The sequence below is a fragment of the Sarcophilus harrisii genome, chromosome 4, assembly GCF_902635505.1.
Source record: "Sarcophilus harrisii chromosome 4, mSarHar1.11, whole genome shotgun sequence".
Classification (NCBI taxonomy): domain Eukaryota; kingdom Metazoa; phylum Chordata; class Mammalia; order Dasyuromorphia; family Dasyuridae; genus Sarcophilus; species Sarcophilus harrisii.
The window spans coordinates 323997624-324015996 of NC_045429.1; the positions used below are offsets into that span (position 1 = coordinate 323997624).

Genomic DNA, 18373 nt, shown 5'->3' on the forward strand with positions numbered 1-18373 from the left:
TCAAAGAGACCTTAAAGATCATCTAATCTGATCCCTTCATTTTACAGTTGAAGGAACTGAGATCCAAATATTGCCACTTATCCAAAGTCATAAAAGGTTAGTTTAAGGCCTATGTGCCCCCTATTATCTGTACTGCTTTGAATGCAGCAAAAAAGTCAGTTTAGAAGCTAGGCCCTTTTGAAATTAGAACAGGAAGGCTGCGACATAAACACTACTTAACCAAAATTCAAAATTAAAAGATTTTTCCATTAGCTGTCAAAATATAATACATATAAAAATTAAATTCTACAAAAGAAATTAATCTCCACAGGCCTCAAAAGTCCCTTTCCTCTCCAGTTTGGCAGGTTGATAACAGGTTACAGAAAGCAAAAGGAAAAGCAGGACCTCCTTTCATTCCTCATGCTGAAACAAAGTATCTTACCTGATTTTCATCTTGCACCTCCATGCTGTACTGGGCCCCTGGTGGCACTTCTGTGACTTTCTCTCCAAGGAGGAAGCCCAGGCGAGTCATGAGTGTATTTGCTGCCTCATCTACTGATGGAGGGGGCCCAAGTTCTTGCTCCACATCACCTACAGTAAAAAGAATATGGTAAAACAAATAAGCTTTTCATAATGGAATGAGTACAAATCTAGTTTTTTACTGTATTATTTCAGTGACTTGCCTCCTGATTTCATTTATCACAGATTTCTGTCTAGAAACAGATTTCACAATGTAACAATATCTAACTCTAATTTATTCATATTCTTGAATTATCTACTTTAAACCTTGAAAAATTTAGGTAGGAGACTGTTATTAAAACAACCTGAAAGGAAAAAGAACTCTTTAGAAAGTTACATCATAATATAGACCCAGTTTTAGGTTCTGTCAATACTGCATATATCACAGCATTTCAAAGTCAGAAGGGAGTCCAATTAATTTAATATATACCAAGATAAGATAGTACTATACATCATATCTGGAAAGTGGTCATTCAGGGTTTGCTTGAAAACTTCCAATGTGGAGAGGGAAAAGATTCACAACTTAGCGAGGCAGCCTTTTCCACTTTCAGACAGCTCTCATTGTTTAATGTTTTACTGACAATAATCTAAATCTACATTTTTGTAATGTCCATCCACTAATACTCATTTTTCCCTAGGGGATTAAATAAAATATAGCTATACTTTCTTTCACATGTTAGTCCTTGATCACTTAAAGACATTTATCATAACTACCCCAAATCTTCTCTTTAGACTAAATTATCTATAATTTCCTCAACAGCTCTCTTCTCTAACTAACTTTTGTATAATCTCTAGGTTGTTGTTGTACCTTAAAACACCATGCCCAAAGCTGAATGCAATAATTTAAATGTAGTCTCTTACAGAAGCAAAGTTAAACAATGATATTGTTTTCTCATTTTCAGAAATAATAATTTTGAAATAACAGTCAAAGATCCTATTTACTTTTGGGGGGTGGGAGTAGGGATGGACATATCACACCCTGAATTCATATTGTCTATTAAAACACTCCCTCCCCATCTTCTAAGTGTGAAATTTGTCATAGGAAACCAAGCATAAGATTTTGATTACTCTTACTGAATTTCATTTTATTAGATTCAGACAAATATTTTAGCCCATTGAAAACTTTTTGGATTGTAACTTTGAGATCATTCATGTATTTGATGTCTCTTCTAGCTTTGTAGAACCTATAAATATGATAAGCAAACTACCTATACCTTTATTTAAGTTATAGATAAAAATGTTAACCATAATAACAACAGCAAGTCACACACAGGTCCCTAAGTCACTACACTAGAGACCTCCTTTTCAAATTCATATGGAAGCATTAATATTTCCTTCTTATGTTTAATCATTTGACCTGTTCCAAATCTATCAAAATTCTATTATCATTAGCCTATATCTATCCATCTCTTCCATTACAAGATGATAATCATTAAATGTTAAATGTAAGTATTTATGTTTTTATCATTTCCTTGTTCTAATAGCTTAACCCTGTCAAAAAAATGTGAGGAGGAGTTTCCTGCCATGAGCTGTTCTTGAAGACATATTGGTTCTTCGAAAATGACCATTTCTTTAACTGTTGTTTGCTAGCTACCTTCTTACTAATAATATATTCTAGAAACTTACTAAGACTTCAATTCAAACTTCCTAGTTAATAGTTTTCAATATGGATCCTCTTTTCTTTCTTTTAAAATTAATTAATTTGATAACTTAACTCACATTCTTGGGAAGTAAGATGACTAGAGACTGTCTTATATCTTATTACTTCCATTGGGTAAAAATTCCCTACTAATTACTTTTGTTTTATTCTTTTTAGTCTCAAGGTCCTTTGTTCTCATCAATAGAAAAAAGCAAAGCAAGAATTTTTTTTTTATTTAATAGCCTTTTATTTACAGGATATATACATGGGTAACTTTACAGCATTAACAATTGCCAAACCTCTTGTTCCAATTTTTCACCTCTTACCCCCCCCTCCCCTAAATGGCAGGATGACCAGTAGATGTTAAATATATTAAAATATAACTTAGATACACAATAAGTATACATGACCAAAACATTATTTTGCTGTACAAAAAGAATCAGACTCTGAATTATTGTACAATTAGCTTGTGAAGGAAATCAAAAATGCAGGTGTGCATAAATATAGGGATTGGGAATTCAATGTAATGGTTTTTAGTCATCTCCCAGAGTTCTTTTCCTGGGTATAGCTAGTTCAGTTCATTACTGCTCCATTAGAAATGATTTGGTTGATCTCGTTGCTGAGGATGGCCTGAACCATCAGAACTGGTCATCATCTAGTATTGTTGTTGACAAAACAAGAATTAATTAAGAGTAGGATGACACAGAGATGACTGTGTCTAATGTCTTTGACATGATTAGAAGGGATGGTGGCTCTAGGGGTCCAGCAACGGGGATGGCAGAGAAGCTTAATAACTTAGAAGACCATCTGGAGAAGGATTACTGTAAGGACTAGGGAGAATTTGTACTGCAGGAAAGTAACTTCCAAAACTAGCATTAAAGGGTCTAAATAGGAATAGGTGTCAATTAGAAGCTCTGTTGGTCACTTCACAGCCAAGAATCACAAATCTAGGACTGCCTGAAAAGAAATCCTGTGCCTTGGTAGGGACGGCTTTTCAGGGTGAGGAGTGATCACTCTAGGTTTTATACTTATAAAGAAGCAAGCAACAACTGTGTGGCTCTGATTCCTAGGAGCTGAGTGGAAAATGTGGGAGATGATAACTTAGCATTTGCATAGCTTCTACTATGTGTTCCTTTCATAGTTCTAACTAAGCACTTTACAACTATTATTTCATGTTATTCTCATAGCAAGTTTGTCAGATCAAGCTCCTAATCCAATCTGAAGCCCACAGAGAAATAACCATGTCAGGAACCACAGACATGAGGAGGAGCCTGCAATTCTGTCATTCTGAAACAGCAGAAATTTCCAGCAAGATTATAGTAGCTTAGTCCTTCAGTAGTCTACTGAATTCCAAACAGGGTAAGCCCATAGGTATAATGTTCAATATACCAAACCCAATAACCTAATATACAAATTGCTCAATAACCCAAATCACATTCAGAAATTTGCAGAGCCTAGAACAGGAGGGTAGTAATCTGATGTTGCCTTAGATGAATCACTTTGGGAGCACTGAAAGCTCACAGACCACCAAGCTGAGCTGTTCCTGAGAGCCTGGAAAAACCTAACACTCAATATTCCAAGAAACCACCCAGAAGACCAGTCCAGACCTTCCCTCTAAAAGGGCATAGAGTCTAAAACTTTAACATAAGTTTAAAAGTCAGAAAGAAGGCTGGAAGAATGGGTAAACAAAAAAAAAAAAAAAAAAAAGACTCCTACCATAAAAAAGCTATTAGGGTGACACTGATGTACAAACTCCAAAACATCTATAAGTAAGACATAAAAAAAAGGAAAAGAAAACAAAAACAAAAGAAACACAGCTTGGGCACAAGTTTAACTAGAATTCTTGGAAAAGATGAAGAAAGAGTTATAAGATTTTGAACAACCAAATTATATCTTTGGAGTAAAAAAAGAAAGGGTATGGGGAAATCAATGAGAGCTATGAAAAAAGAAAAGGAAAGGAAATTAACAGCTGGGAACAAAAAGTACAAAAATCTTTCCCAACTAACTAACTCCCTAAAAATTAGAATGGACCAAAGCAAAGATAATAACTATAATGAAGTTACAAGAAGTATTAAAACAAAATAAAAAAACTGAAAAAAATGGGAAAAAATGTAATCTATCTTATAGCAAAAACAAATGACTTGGGAAAGGACTGATGAGGGAGAATTTAAAATCAATGAACTACCTGAAAGCCAAAACAAAACAAAAAAAATTAGCCTAATTATTAACATTTCAGAGAATTTTAAAACTCCTCATATCATTTAAAACATATAAGGCAAAGTAGAAACAAAAAATTTACCAGTTACTTCCTAAAAGAAAATCCAAAATAAAAATTCCCAGTCATATTAGAGACAACATTCTGAATTTGTAGGTATATATATATATATATATATATATATATATATATATATTTATATTTATATATATGATGGAGGTGGCTCTCTTCAATATTGAGATGATTCAAACTTGTTCCACTTGCTCAGTGATAAAGAGAGCCACCTACACCCAGAGAGAGAACCATGGGAACAGAGTGTGGAACACAACATAGCAATTCTTACTCTCTCTATTGTTATTTGCTTACATTTTGTTTTCTTTCTCAATTTTTCTTTTTCTTCCTTCTTGATCTGATTTTTCTTGTGCACCAAGATGACTATATAAATATGTGTATGTGTGTGTATATTGGATTTAACACGTATTTCAACATATTTAACATATATTGGACTATTTGTCAGCTAGAGGAGGGGCCGGGGGAAGGAGAGGAAAATCTGGAGCAAAAGATTATGCAAGGGTCAATGTTGGAAAAATTACCCATACATATGCTTTGTAAATAAAAAGCTTTAATTTTTTAAAAAGAGGCAAAAAAAGTCTATAGCTGAGATATGAAAGCACTGGTAAATGTGAATAGGGCTTATACAAATTTTAAATTGATAATGTTCACACAAAGATTTTGTAAACCTATCTATAACTCAAGTATAAAATATAATTTGTAAAGGATGATGTATAAGGGATTCATGCTCCTGATGAGGGATATTTTTCAGAGGGGTTTTAATCTTTTTTAGTGCTCTGGCACCCTTTGGCATCCTAGTAAAGTCTGTGGACACTTCAATGTTTTAAAATGCACATGAGGTACAAAGGATTACATAGGAAAGCAACTATATTGAGATACAGTTATCAATATATTAAAAATTAACTCTGACTTTGATGCTCTAAGAATTCCTAAAATTTTTTAAGGGCCTATGGCAAGTTAAAAGCTTCATATCAATGTCAGTTATCACTATTATCAATAGAAAAAGTACTGAATTTGGAAACATAAAACCTGGTTTATTAAATTTCCACTTCTGCCTCTTATTATCTCTTTAACCCTAAACAAATAATTCAAATCTCTTTAGACTTCAGTTCCTCATCTGTAAAATAGAGGATTGGTTTTCAAAGTTCCTTTTGCTCTAAATAAGTGCTTGTGTGTTTCTATTCAATTTCATGGACAGCTATAAGAAGAATATGATGAGTTATCAGATTTATTTCTAATTCATTTCATTTAAGACAGGACTTTTTCAAATCTTATTGTAAGCACAACTGTTTATTTGTATAAACCAGACTCCCAAGAATGTGAAATTAAACTATAGAGAAATAATATTTTAAACTGAGAAAATTTCAGGAAATATAATACAAAAAAGAAAAGAAAAAATGAAAGAAAAAAAACTAAATAAAATACCTAGTGTCAAAGATTATACTTCTCTTTCCAAACTATAAAGTGTGGTTGTCATTGTTATGAATTGACACATTTCAACTGATAATGAATACAGATGACTACCTACTGAGAAGGGTTAGAGGGAATTCTGCAGTGCATTGGAAGTTGGGCTAAATGACTTCTAGGTTTCTTTGAATTTTAAGATTCTATGATTTTTACATTTTAATTAACTGATTAGTCAAATATTTCTGAATAGTCAATTTAGAGTTATAATTTATTTTTTCAGAGATAAACACTAAACTTAAATTTTTCTAATTAGGGAGAAAGCCAAGAAAGGAATAATCTTTTTAATGAAAATTATCTTTTCTTGGTGAAGTATAATTAAGCAAATACTTGGGGGGAAGTTCCATAGTTTTCTCAATACAGACACACTAAGCAGGACATGGAGGCATAAACTGCAAATTATGTGTCTATATTATTAATCTATGACACAAAGAACAAGATTCCCTTCAACAACTCCTACTGCTGTTAGGCTGAGCATAATGAAGTGACACATAGGGATACATAGCAATTTTCTTATAAGTTATTAGGTAAATAACTATAGATTCCTCTTTAAAAAAAACCTGGAAATTGGATTTAAAATTTTTTACTTAGTAAGTTTTTTAGTTTAAAAAGAACTTAACTGAGAACATGTCTATTTTAAGATCTATTAAACTATACAAAGATATCAGGGAATAAGAATTATAACTTCTAATAACATAATATTTAAAATGACACATTCTCAAATGATATCTGCTTGGCTGTAACATGTGGCAATGTTCATCCAAAATAGCAAGTATAATACATTTCAGGGCTTCAGATGAATTAATAAAGAAATACAGATTTTTGAACATGTGAAAGATAATCACATCAGCAATTTAAAAATTAATATAAGCCAATTTTTATAAATGTCAGTAGCTTTGTATGGATATAAAGAATGCTTTCTTTATTTAAAATACTTCATTTTGATGGAAAAATCATTTGGAAACTGAACAATTACTTACTAGGTAGTCTATGTTTCTTTTTCTTCAGACTATGAACAAAAGGAGGATATATATATCAAGTCTGTTTCAGAATCCAATAGTTTAAGTTTTATAAGCTAATTTACATGAAATTGTTTATTTTTATGCCAAATACCCAAATGGTAAGCTTGTTGTTTTATGAAAACAAAGAAATTTAAATGTCTACTTCTGAAATATATGGTATTTTTTCTTTTGATACAGGATATATAAAATTTACCAAGTGTCCATGATTTTGTTGTTATTCATTTGTTTCAGTCATGTATGATTCATCATGACCCTATTTGGGGTTTTCCTGGCAAAGATACTAAAGTAGTTTACACTTCCTTCTCTGGCTCATTTTACAGATGAGGAAACTGAGGCAAACAGCTTATGTGACTTGCCTAGGGTTATATAGCTAATAAGTATCTGAAGCTAGATTTCATAATGTTCATGATTTACCAATTTATAATTTTAGAAATTACCTGATTCTGTGAATACAATAATCAAATCATGATTAACTCTCCTGATAAGGTCTCAGAAATAAACTGAAAAAATGTTAAAATATTTACCTTAACATGCAAAAAAGTTAATATAAGAATGCATATCTTATAGGAAAATAGCCTGGCTAATGACTGAAATTGTCTAGGTTTAAACATAATTCAGTCTCACTTGACTTAATTATACTATATAAAGTGGGTTCATAGTTAGGAGAGTACATTGTACTCAAACAGACTTGAAAGGTGGGTAGCACAGCTACTGTTGTGCCTATTATACTGATAATCATATACAGTAAATTACAGAACTGGGGAAAATGATTGAACTAGTACTCAAGTTCAGCTCTCTTATTTTCAAAGCCAATATTCTTTCTACTACACAGTGCCACTTCATAACTAAAATATTGTGTCATAGTCAATCAGTTATTTGTGCAGTCTCCAAAACAATAAATATGAGGTCTCATATTAGATGTCAAAAATGTTCAGTTTTATTAAAACCTACCACAAGAAAAGTCCCTCATTTCAAGTGGTAGTCAAGCTTCTATTGGGGTTTTAATCTGCCCTAAGGAAAAAATACACTATCACGTGCCTTTATTATAATTTAATAAATGAAGAAACTAATTTTCACTTTCCTGTTACTAAATGTGAGATGACTATGAAAAATAAGGTAATTTTTTTATTAATTAGAAAAATATATATTCAAGGGAGCACTGTTTTTTCCAAGTAGTCATTTGGCAACTATCCATTTCTTTTTCAGATGAAACAATTAAAGTCATTTCTAGTCATGAAAAAAATACTCTAAATCACTATTGATTAAAGAAATGCTCAATAGTGATTTAGAGCATTTTTTTCATGACTAGAAACCTTTCAGATTGGCTAAGATGACAGGAAAAGATAATGATAAATGTTGGAGGGGATATGGGAAAACTGGGACACTAATACATTGTTGGTGGAGTTGTGAACTGATTTGACCATTCTGGAGAGCAATTTGGAATTGTGCCAAAAGGGCTATCAAACTGTGCATACCCTTTGCTCCAGCAGTTTCTACTTACTCTATATCCCAGCACGTTTATAAAAAAGGAACCACATGTGCAAAAATGTTTGTAGCAGTATTTTTTTTTTTTTTTTGGTAGTGGCAACGAAATGGAACCTGAGTGGATACCCATCAGTTGGGGAATGGCTGAATAAATTATGCTATATGAATATAATGGAATATTATTGTTCTATAAGAAATAATAAACAGTATGATTTCAGAAAGACCTGTTGCAACTTACACAATGCTAAGTGAAGTGACTAGAACCAAAAGAAGACTGTATATAGCAACAAGATTAGGTGATGACCAACTAACTCTGATAGACTTGGCTCTTTTCAACAAAAAGGTGATTCAGGCCAATTCCAATAAACTTATGAGAGAGACAGCCATCCGTATAGAGAGAGAGGACTTGGGACTGAAAGTGGATCACAACAGAGTATTTCCTCCTTTTTTGTTGTAGTCTGCTTACTTTTTTTTTTTTTTCTCATTTTATCCCTTTTTGATCTTATTTTTCTTGTGCAGCATAAATGTGGAAATATGTTTAGAACTGCACATGTTTAACCTATATTAGATTTTGTGCAGTCTAGGGGAGTCAGGAGATGGGAAAGGAGGAAGAAAAATAGAGAAGATAAGGTTTTGCAAGGGTAAATGTTGAAAAGTATCTATGTATGTATTTTGAAAAATAAAAAGCTACTATAGATATTAAAAAATAAACCCTATCCATTTCTTTCAAATATGCTGCCATTGCTCAAACTTTTTTTTTCTTTGGGTATTGTCTTCAAGGGACACTTTAGGAACCATATGAAAAAAAAATCATCAATATTTAATAGTTACTTTTTAATTTATTCAGAATGGTATTAAATAGCTTCATTACTCATTATATTCTCTTGGTTCTACTGTCCCAATTCCTTTGATTATTCAAAAATCAAATGTACTTTCAAATGATGAATACTTGCAAATATTGAGATTATTCACAAGACTATGCCACATGTTCTGAAGGTAGTTCCAAAGGAGGAATTCCAAAAATATTTTGCATGACGTATTCCAAGTTATGGCATGTTTCTTAACATACCAGTCATATTCTTTTATAGTAATATTTCATCGGAGTCCAAAACTGTTGAGAATGCTTTAATTTCCTCTATCTAAAAAAAAAAAAAAAAAAACTGACAAAGACAATCACTTTTATTCTCATGTAAATTTATTATAAGCCAGAATGTTTTCAAGCCATATTCTCTTACAGGATAAATGGAAAGTCAGAATAATGCATAGCTCTGGTCAAATGGGTAAAAGTAGGTACCAATAAAAATTTTCCTGGAGATATATTAAATTTTTAAGATAAAAATTATTTCATTTAACTTTGCTTTTCCCATTACCTTAAAAAGAAAATTAACATCTTTTAAAAATAGTTTTCCAACTGCCACCTTTGAGGTGAAGTCAATGCTATTTGAAAGTTAATATATGCCCAGAAAAGAACACAAAAGATCAAACAGACGTAGGGATAAAAATCTAAGGCAAAGGGCTGTGCTGAAGAGGGTAGTACTAGCCATATGAAAATGTTTGGATTCTACTTGAAAATCTCTAGCCAGTCAGGTGCCACATAATCTACAAATCCACTTATCTACTGTGATGACTGGATTAACACCCTGGATACCTTAGAATCAGATGGAGTTAGGATAAGCAAAAGTCTTTAGTCTTTATTCTTGATCTTTAGAGGTAGGATTGAATTGGATGGAAGCAGAATCTCTGCAACCTTCTTTCTTCATCTCTGGCCCAGAGAGTAACCCTAGCTAGTCTTACTCCATCCCCTAGTCCTTCCTACAATTCTCTGTATACATCAATTCTCAAATCAGCACAGGATAGTGGGAAGGGCCATTCCCCAAGCACATGCCCATAGAGTATTGTCCAATCGGTAATTAGCCCTAAGTGCTTGAACTGACCTCAGTGCAATGACTCAAGAATTTCAGCCCTCTATAAGCTACTAAGTCAAATGAACTATAAGTAATATTATTGTTAAATATATGAACAGTTGGTTTCTCTGTGAAAACCAGGAAGCCAGCTTCTAATGAGAGAAATTTGTTTAATTTATTCTGTAGGCTTAACTTCATACATTTTTCTGGTCTTATTATCTTCTCAAACAATCTGAAAATGCCATACAAACTGGTACATTCTTCATAAACAAATCAAATTACAGATTAATTCTAGGTCAGGACAAGTTGAAATTCTTTATGTTCTTATTGCTCAGAACAAAAGCATAAAGAAAATTAAGTTTGTCATTTAAGTGAATGGATAAATGGAACTATAAATTGAATTATAAATGGCAAGCACTTCCTCTCAGTTCAGATACTTTTGTACTTTGATATGACACAGGTAATTATTGTACAGATACACCAGATATTATTCTAGTCTCATGGAGGAAAAACAACCAATGTAAAGGAATAGAAACAGGAGATGGAATTCGGGTAAGATGTGAAAGAAGGTCAATAAGATTGGACTGTAAGAATCAGGTGGTAAAGGACTTCAATGTCAAACATAAGCAAACAAAATGTTTTTCTCCCCCTTTATTTATAGATATAATCATGTGGATTAGTTTTTTTAAATATTATATTAGTTGTTTTCCTAATGTTTAACTATCCTTGTATCCCTGACAAATCTAATTTGATCATAGTGATTTATTTTTTTGACATACTACTGTAGGTTTTTTGCTTGCTTTTTTGTTATTCATAAATTTTAATTAAATGATTTAATAAATTTTAATTAATGATATTTAAGTTTAATTCTTTGCTTTATTCTCCCCTGGTTTAGCAATTATTATTATATCTGTCTATTAAAATGATTTTTGTTGACTGTTTTCTTTACCAACTAAAATGTAATTTATGTATTATTGGTATTTGCTATTCAGATGTTGAATAAAATTTCCTTGTAACTCAAAATGGGCAAAGTTCAGGCCACTTCCACCGCCTGCTGCTAAGCTTGGTAGCTTCTTTGTTGTAAATGAAATATATTTTTAAAATTCTCAATTTTGTTTTTTAGTACTGTATAGAGTGGTTTCTGATAGTTATTTCTTGTCTTTTGTGATTCTGCTTTTTGCATTTTTATTTTATTAATCTGATTTTCTTACTTCAAGGTTAGATAAAGTTCTCTCAGTCAGAAGTAGTAATTTTACCTTTCTTTTTAGCCCCCTTGTTTAGAACAGAGCCTTACACCTAGTAAGTATTTAGTAAATTCTTAATGGCCTTATCAGGTGAACTTAGAGGCTTTTAATCTTTTAGGTTTCATGTGACTCCTCTTCAGACTAATTTTTTTTAAATGAAGGAAATATACAATTTCAGTTATGGCATTAGTAAAAATAATCATGCTCTTTTTTTCCTATCCAGGTTGACAAATCCTCTGCAATCTATCCTGAAAACAAAGACCCTAGGATTAAGAATCTCAGGATTAGCCATGAATCTTGATTTTGATAATATTTAGAAAGAACCACCTTTTTGTTTTTAAATAAGTTCCACATTCTTTTTGTTTACCAGTTTACTTTTCTAATTTTGAAAACATCTACTTTTGTGCTTATTTGAGTTTATTAATTTTCTATTTCTTTTTAATTATATATTCCATTAATTAATTTTTTATGTTATTAATGTTTGAATTCAGAGATATAACTCTTTCTCTGAGGAGGCAGCATGGGACAGAAGAAGAAGTATGGTTTCTGGAATCTTTTTACAATGGATAGCCTTAGAGAATTTCCTGGGGTATCAAATTTAGTGACTGGTTGATCAGAGGTAGAAGTTGAATGCATGTCACATTGACTGAAGGAGATGTTCTTTATCCATTTTACAATACTGTTATTCAAGTTGGTTCATGTCTAATTTTTTTTTTTTTTTTTTTTTTGTGGAGGAGAATCTTCTGTTTTTATCTCAGTTTTATCTATATATACCTTTTTTTTTCATACCACACTCAATGAGACATTCCTTGTAACAAACACAACAGTGGTTTGCCAAAATTAACCAACAATTCAACTGAGTATGACATTATAAATGCTATTTTTCACATCTTCTACATTTCTTAAGAAGGTAAGGGAGGAAGTTCATTTTCAGAGCAACAATTTCAGCTAAGGCTTAAAGCTGTTAAAATTATACACTCTAAACTCATAAAAACATTGTATCTCTTTTGCAGACAGTCCACAAGGTTTACTTGTTATTTGATATGTTTAAATTTCATACTAAATCCCAAGGTTGAAAATAATATTTCAAATAATGTATGATTTAAAATTATTGACAATCAGTACACATTATGACTGGTTTCTATTGAGCCCGCTAAAGACAATTTGCAAGTGGGAGCACGATCATAGTATCTGATAACATAAAAGAAAGCAATTTCTTTTATTCTAAAGTGTATATTCTAAAGCAATATTCTAAAGTGTATTCTTTGTTTTTCGAGAGAAGCCCAGCAACTCTCTAGGGAGAGATGGTTCACACTTTACAGCCTTTACGGGAGTATCTCCCACTTAACCAGAATATATAGGGATTAAGTAATGATGAGAAATGTGCCAGAAACTAACATCCAAGATATTAAGCTCTATAATCTATGTACTTGTTATGTTACAAATAACAGAAAAAACAGAGCTTTAGAGTAAGAGGCACTTAATTTTCAAAGTTACCTAAGCATTTTTAGCTACTGAATTCTATCAGGCAATTCTCCTTGATGATTTAATTGTGAACTGCTTGTTCTTAGCTATTTTAAGATTTAGAAACTACTGACACATGAAATCAAATAAAGCATCTAATATCTCCTCCCCCAAAGGAACTTGAACTAACTCATCCCTATTGCCAGGGAAAACCTACTTATATTTTCCTTTATTGCTTCTTGAATTACAAGCTGACTTTCTTTTTTCTCAAAGAATATTAGAAAACAGTTGAGTCCTTAGTTCAGAAGTAGAATCCTATATTTGTGCCATAAATGGTATATAGCCTAAATACAGCTACTAAACTCATCTCCTAGAAGCCTGTGTGAATAGATGCCCATTATATATTTCTCCTAAATCATTTTGTGATCATTTCCAATAATTCCCTTCCTCCTCTACTCCCCCAATTCAAATAAGAAGTTAAATCTAGGGCATTATTCTTAGCATATTAGAAGAACTAAAATTTCCAAGTTGGCTCATCAAGTTTCAAAGGTCATTGAGCCTTGACTTAGACAATAAATATTTAAAAAACATCAGCTATCTATAATACTTCCAAATTTGCTTAACAGAGAATGTGCATTATAAAACCAAGCAATGATTTTGTTACACAGGCTACTAAAAGTCCATCTATATTAGCTGCATGTTAACCATAAAAATGCTCACACAATGACTTCATTAGAGTAAAGGACATCACTAGTCTCTGGACAAGTTATAACTGCTAAGTATAATTTGAATTACCGATATTTAATCTCCTACAAATAAAATTGCAAGTTAATATGACAATAACATCTATTAATTTCTCTGATACTGTAAGTTACTCCTTGTCTATTTCATATATTTCCTCCCCTTATACACCTATCCCTACTCTCTTCTACTTACTTATCTACTCATAATTATAATTTATGTGAGCTGCTTTTCTTTATTATTTATATATTAGTGTATGTAAATGTACAGAATTATATATCAAGCATCTAGTTAATTTAATGTAGGGTATAAAGAAATAGGACTCTGGCTTATATTTTGTGTTAGAAATCTAATTATTATGTACATAGCCATACTCTGTGTGTGTGTGTGTGTGTGTGTGTGTGTGTGTGTGTGAAATAGAGACAGAGAGAGAGAGAAGGAAGAGAGAGAGAGGGAGGGAGAGAGAGAGAGCGGGGGGGGGAGAAAGAGAGAGAGAAAGAGAGAGACAGACAGACATAAAGAGACAGACAGAGACAGAGAGAGAAAGAAAAGGAATCATAGTATTATATGTCAGTGCTGTGTTTGGGCCAGAAAAGCAGGTATCATAGAATTCTAGAACCACAAATTCAAAAGGTTATTGCTAGAAAGAATTCTGGAGATCTTCCAGTCCAACTTCCTTATTTCATACATGAGAAAACTTGGACTAAGAAAAGCAAAGTCATCTATTCAAAATCTCACTGCTAGTTAATGGTGGAGCCAAGATCAATCCAATATTGGTCAGATATTTTATTATGGAACAATGTTCTGTTTTGTATTCAGACAGGCAATAATCAGCCATATTAAGTTCCAGTTATATGCCTGGTACTCTAATAAGTGTTAGGGACACAAAGAAAGATGAGAGCTCATTCCTGTTTTTGAGAAGTTCAGTTTGAAAGGGAAGGCAATATGAAAACAATTATATACCAACAAAATATATAAGATAAATTGGAGATAAGGAGAAAGGGACTAGTATTAAGAGAAATAGGGAAAAACTTCTCAAAGAAGAGTTAATTTGTGGTTCAGCTTGAAGAAAACCAGGGAAAACTGGGAGATGGTAATAAGGAGAATATTTAAATCATGATAAATAGCCTGTAAAAATTTCTGGAGTTGGGACATGGAATGTGTTATAAAAAGTAGTAACACTGGATACTGGATGGCAATGTATGTGGTAGGGAATAAGGTATAAGTTGATGAGGTCAGATCAGGCCATAGAGAATTAAAATGAAAGTGAGCAAATAACAAGCTGAAGTATTGATTATAGAAGGCCTTCTCAAGGAGTTTAACTGCAAAAGGGAGAAAAGATATGGGATCATAGCTTAGGTAGATAAATGGATCAAATATGTGTTTTGTTTTGTTTTGTTTTGTTTTGTTTTTGAGAATGGGATATAAATGAGCATGACTACCAAGGAAAAACTAAAGATAAGTGAGAGGGTAAAGATGATAAAAGGGGCAATCTGTTCAAGAAAGAGTCAAAAGGGGATCATTTGTGCAAGTATAGATTTGCCTTGGTAAGGATAAGGGTCACCTCTTCATGTGAGACAGAGGTGAAGACAAGAAGACAGAAGAGATAATTACACAAAGCATTTGGGTGATGTAGAATGAAGAAGAGAAGTGAAATGAGAGCTCTCAATCATCTCAGTTTTTTTTCAGTAAAATATGAGACAAAGTTCTCAGCTGAAAGGATAGGGAAGAGGAAGCCATAAGAAGTTTGAGGAGGGATGAAAAAGTTTAGAAGAATCACTGTGGTGAGGGGGACATTGAGTTCATTGGGATGTAAAAGGACTGACTTGTAGCATTTGGGGCCCAAATGAGGTAGTCTAACATTGATTTGCATTAAGCCTTGTCAGCATGATTTCATGAGTTTCTTTAACTTCATACAGTAGAATGCATTGTCAAAGCAAAGACAGCATATAGTTGGAGTGATCCAGGGCTATAACTTGGCAAAGAAATTATCAGTGATATGATAAGGGAGCAAGGGATGCAAGAGAAGACAGGTTAGCACTGAACCAGTAGAATGTTAAGAACAAGATCAAGAGGAAAATGATTTGCCATAAAACTGGCAAAATTTTTGGAGAATAACCTTCTCTAGGTTGAATAACTGTCTCCTTTGATATTGCTACCACTCTGTAAGAGGCATCATCTCATGTTTTTATTACTACAATGTTCTGATGGTGGGGTTTCCCTGCCTCGAGTCTCACTCCACTCCAATCCATTCTCTCTATATAATTGTTACGTGATCTTCCTAAAGCACACATCCTATTATTTCACCTCTTTCATTCAGTAAACTTTAGATGTTCCATAATCTCCAAGATCAAATATAAAATCATTTGTTTGACATTTGAAGTTCCCCATAACCCAGTCCCCTCCCAACTTTTCAGTCTTCTTATACCTTATTCCTCATTGTCTCTAATGGACACTTTCTCTAGCTATCCCTCAGACCTGGAATGCTTTATTTCTTCATCTTTGCCCCTTGATTTCACCGGCTTCCTTTAAGTACCAACTAATTCCCATTTTCTAGAAAAAGCCTTTCCCAAATCTTCTTAATTACAGAACTCTTCCCCTCAATTATTTTCTATTAATAAGCCCTATATGTTTATTTATCTTATTTGTTTGCTTGTCTTCCCCCAGTAGACAGCAATATTCTTGAAAAGCAAGACTACTGTACTGATGTACAATTATAAGAATATGTTAAAAAACAAATTCTAGGATCTCAGGTTAAGAGACCCAATTTATATCAACAAGCAATAGAAAACTAAGGCATTTCCCACAGATGATGCTATATTGTGAAAGGCTGCTTCTTGATTCATGCAAATTGCTTATCTTTAAAAGGAAAACACAACATGGAGACTATGAGGAGACTAAATAAGTATTTTGGAGTTCACATTTGATGCAAAAGTAGATTTTGTGAATTTTAACTCAGAACATAAATGTGAACACTAAGAGACTTACTGGTGGTTCCTAAAAGAGTGAAACATCCTCCTTTTAAGAAGCTAGCTATGAAGTTAAACTCAGTGACTGAAGGAGAGTAAGTTAAAAGGAAGCCTTCAGTTGTTGTGCTATGACCCTACTGATTAAAAAAAGCATGGCACTGCTAATAAAAGAAAGGCTTCTCAGCATCTTCTTGGAAGTCCACTGGAAGAGAGTTGAATTCTACCACTCTTTGAGCTTATTGTCTTCCAGTGATATCTATAGTTTAAGAAAGAACCTAATTGTTCTCCACTGTCCATTCTGGTTTCAAGAGAGAGAAAAAGAGAAGGGGGAAAGCAGGCTGTACTTGTTTTGAAGTGTTTTTTGTTTGTTTGGAGTTTGTTTTTTTGCTGAGAGAACAGGGGCTTAACTGGCTAAAAGTTGAACAGATAACTCAGAATCTTGTTGAGTGAAGAGCTGGATGGAATTGGCTGGAATTTTCTGCATTGTTAAATGCTAAAACTGCTAAATCCAAACTATGAAACTTTGAAGTTCTATTTCAATGGAATTACTTTTCACTACAATAGCACATTTTTCAACACTCTTTTGAGGGTATGAGTTAAGACTTTGTCACTGTACTGTCAGTTTGAGAATAGATGTTATATGGACCAGAAAGGAAACAAAAGTGGTTCATTGTGGTGTAAATTGTTTCTGAAGGGATCAAGACATCAAATCCTGACATTGAGAGTTGTGATTTACTCAGAGTATAACTTGTACCCCTCTTTCTGGGAGGCATTTCTGAGTATGTGTCCATTCTCCTCGATGGATACTGAATGTATTGGTGGGAAACTGACCCATGCTTATAGATACATTGCAATATATCAACAATTCCTGTTTTTATCTTATTTTGAGTATCTGTGATAATTTTTTTGCCTTATCAGTAAGTAAATGTTTTATGTTTAATAATTAATGGCACCACTATGACTGATTTTATGTAAATAAGAACTATACCCATAGAGATTCATAAGCTACAGTAGGAAGGAATATTTCTTCTCTATGAAACAGTTACTCCTAAGAGTCTGTTTGAATTGTAGCACTATGGTGGTGGCACTTTTCTGGGAATATCAAATATAGTAATGTGTGTAAGGTTGAGTAAGCAAGTCCAGAGTACAATTAAGAGTACAAAATTAATGTATATAATTATCTAGCTAGTATATTACAGTAGAAAATTTTATCTGTCACCTGATTAAAGGCAAATGTAAAAGCAGAGGGTCTCAAGCTTTTTAAATAGGGGGCCAGTTCACTGTCCCTTAGACTGTTGGAGGGCCAGATTATAGTAAAAAAAACAAAAAACAACTTTGTTTTGTGGGCCTTTAAATAAAGAAACTTCATAGCCCTGGGTGAGGGGGATAAATATCCTCAGCTGCCGCATTTGGCCCGCGGGCCGTAGTTTGAGGACCCCTGTGTAAAAGAAACATGCAGAATGGAAAGTGGAAAACAAAGTAAATCAGAAAGCTTCGATACTTGATTCAATAATTTAGTCAACAATTAGTCAAATGATTTAATCAACAATTAAAAATCAAAATTAAAAAGTCAATGTGACATATGGAATCAAAGTAGGGTAAAGAAAAAATAATTCACTATCAATGAAAAACTGCATCATAGAAGCTTAAGAGATA

The 18373-nt window shown here is 32.8% G+C and overlaps 1 protein-coding gene across 10 annotated transcripts in view; it reads right to left on the reverse strand.

The window, feature by feature from the left end:
* TANC2 (tetratricopeptide repeat, ankyrin repeat and coiled-coil containing 2) overlaps positions 1 to 18373 on the reverse strand; it is a 535383-nt gene that overhangs the window by 217809 nt on the left and 299201 nt on the right. For all 10 annotated transcript variants that reach the window (XM_031965901.1, XM_031965907.1, XM_031965906.1 and 7 more), the window contains one exon: positions 422 to 570. In XM_031965901.1, coding sequence (XP_031821761.1) covers positions 422 to 570 — 149 coding nt within the window. The remainder of the gene's footprint in view (positions 1 to 421; positions 571 to 18373) is intronic.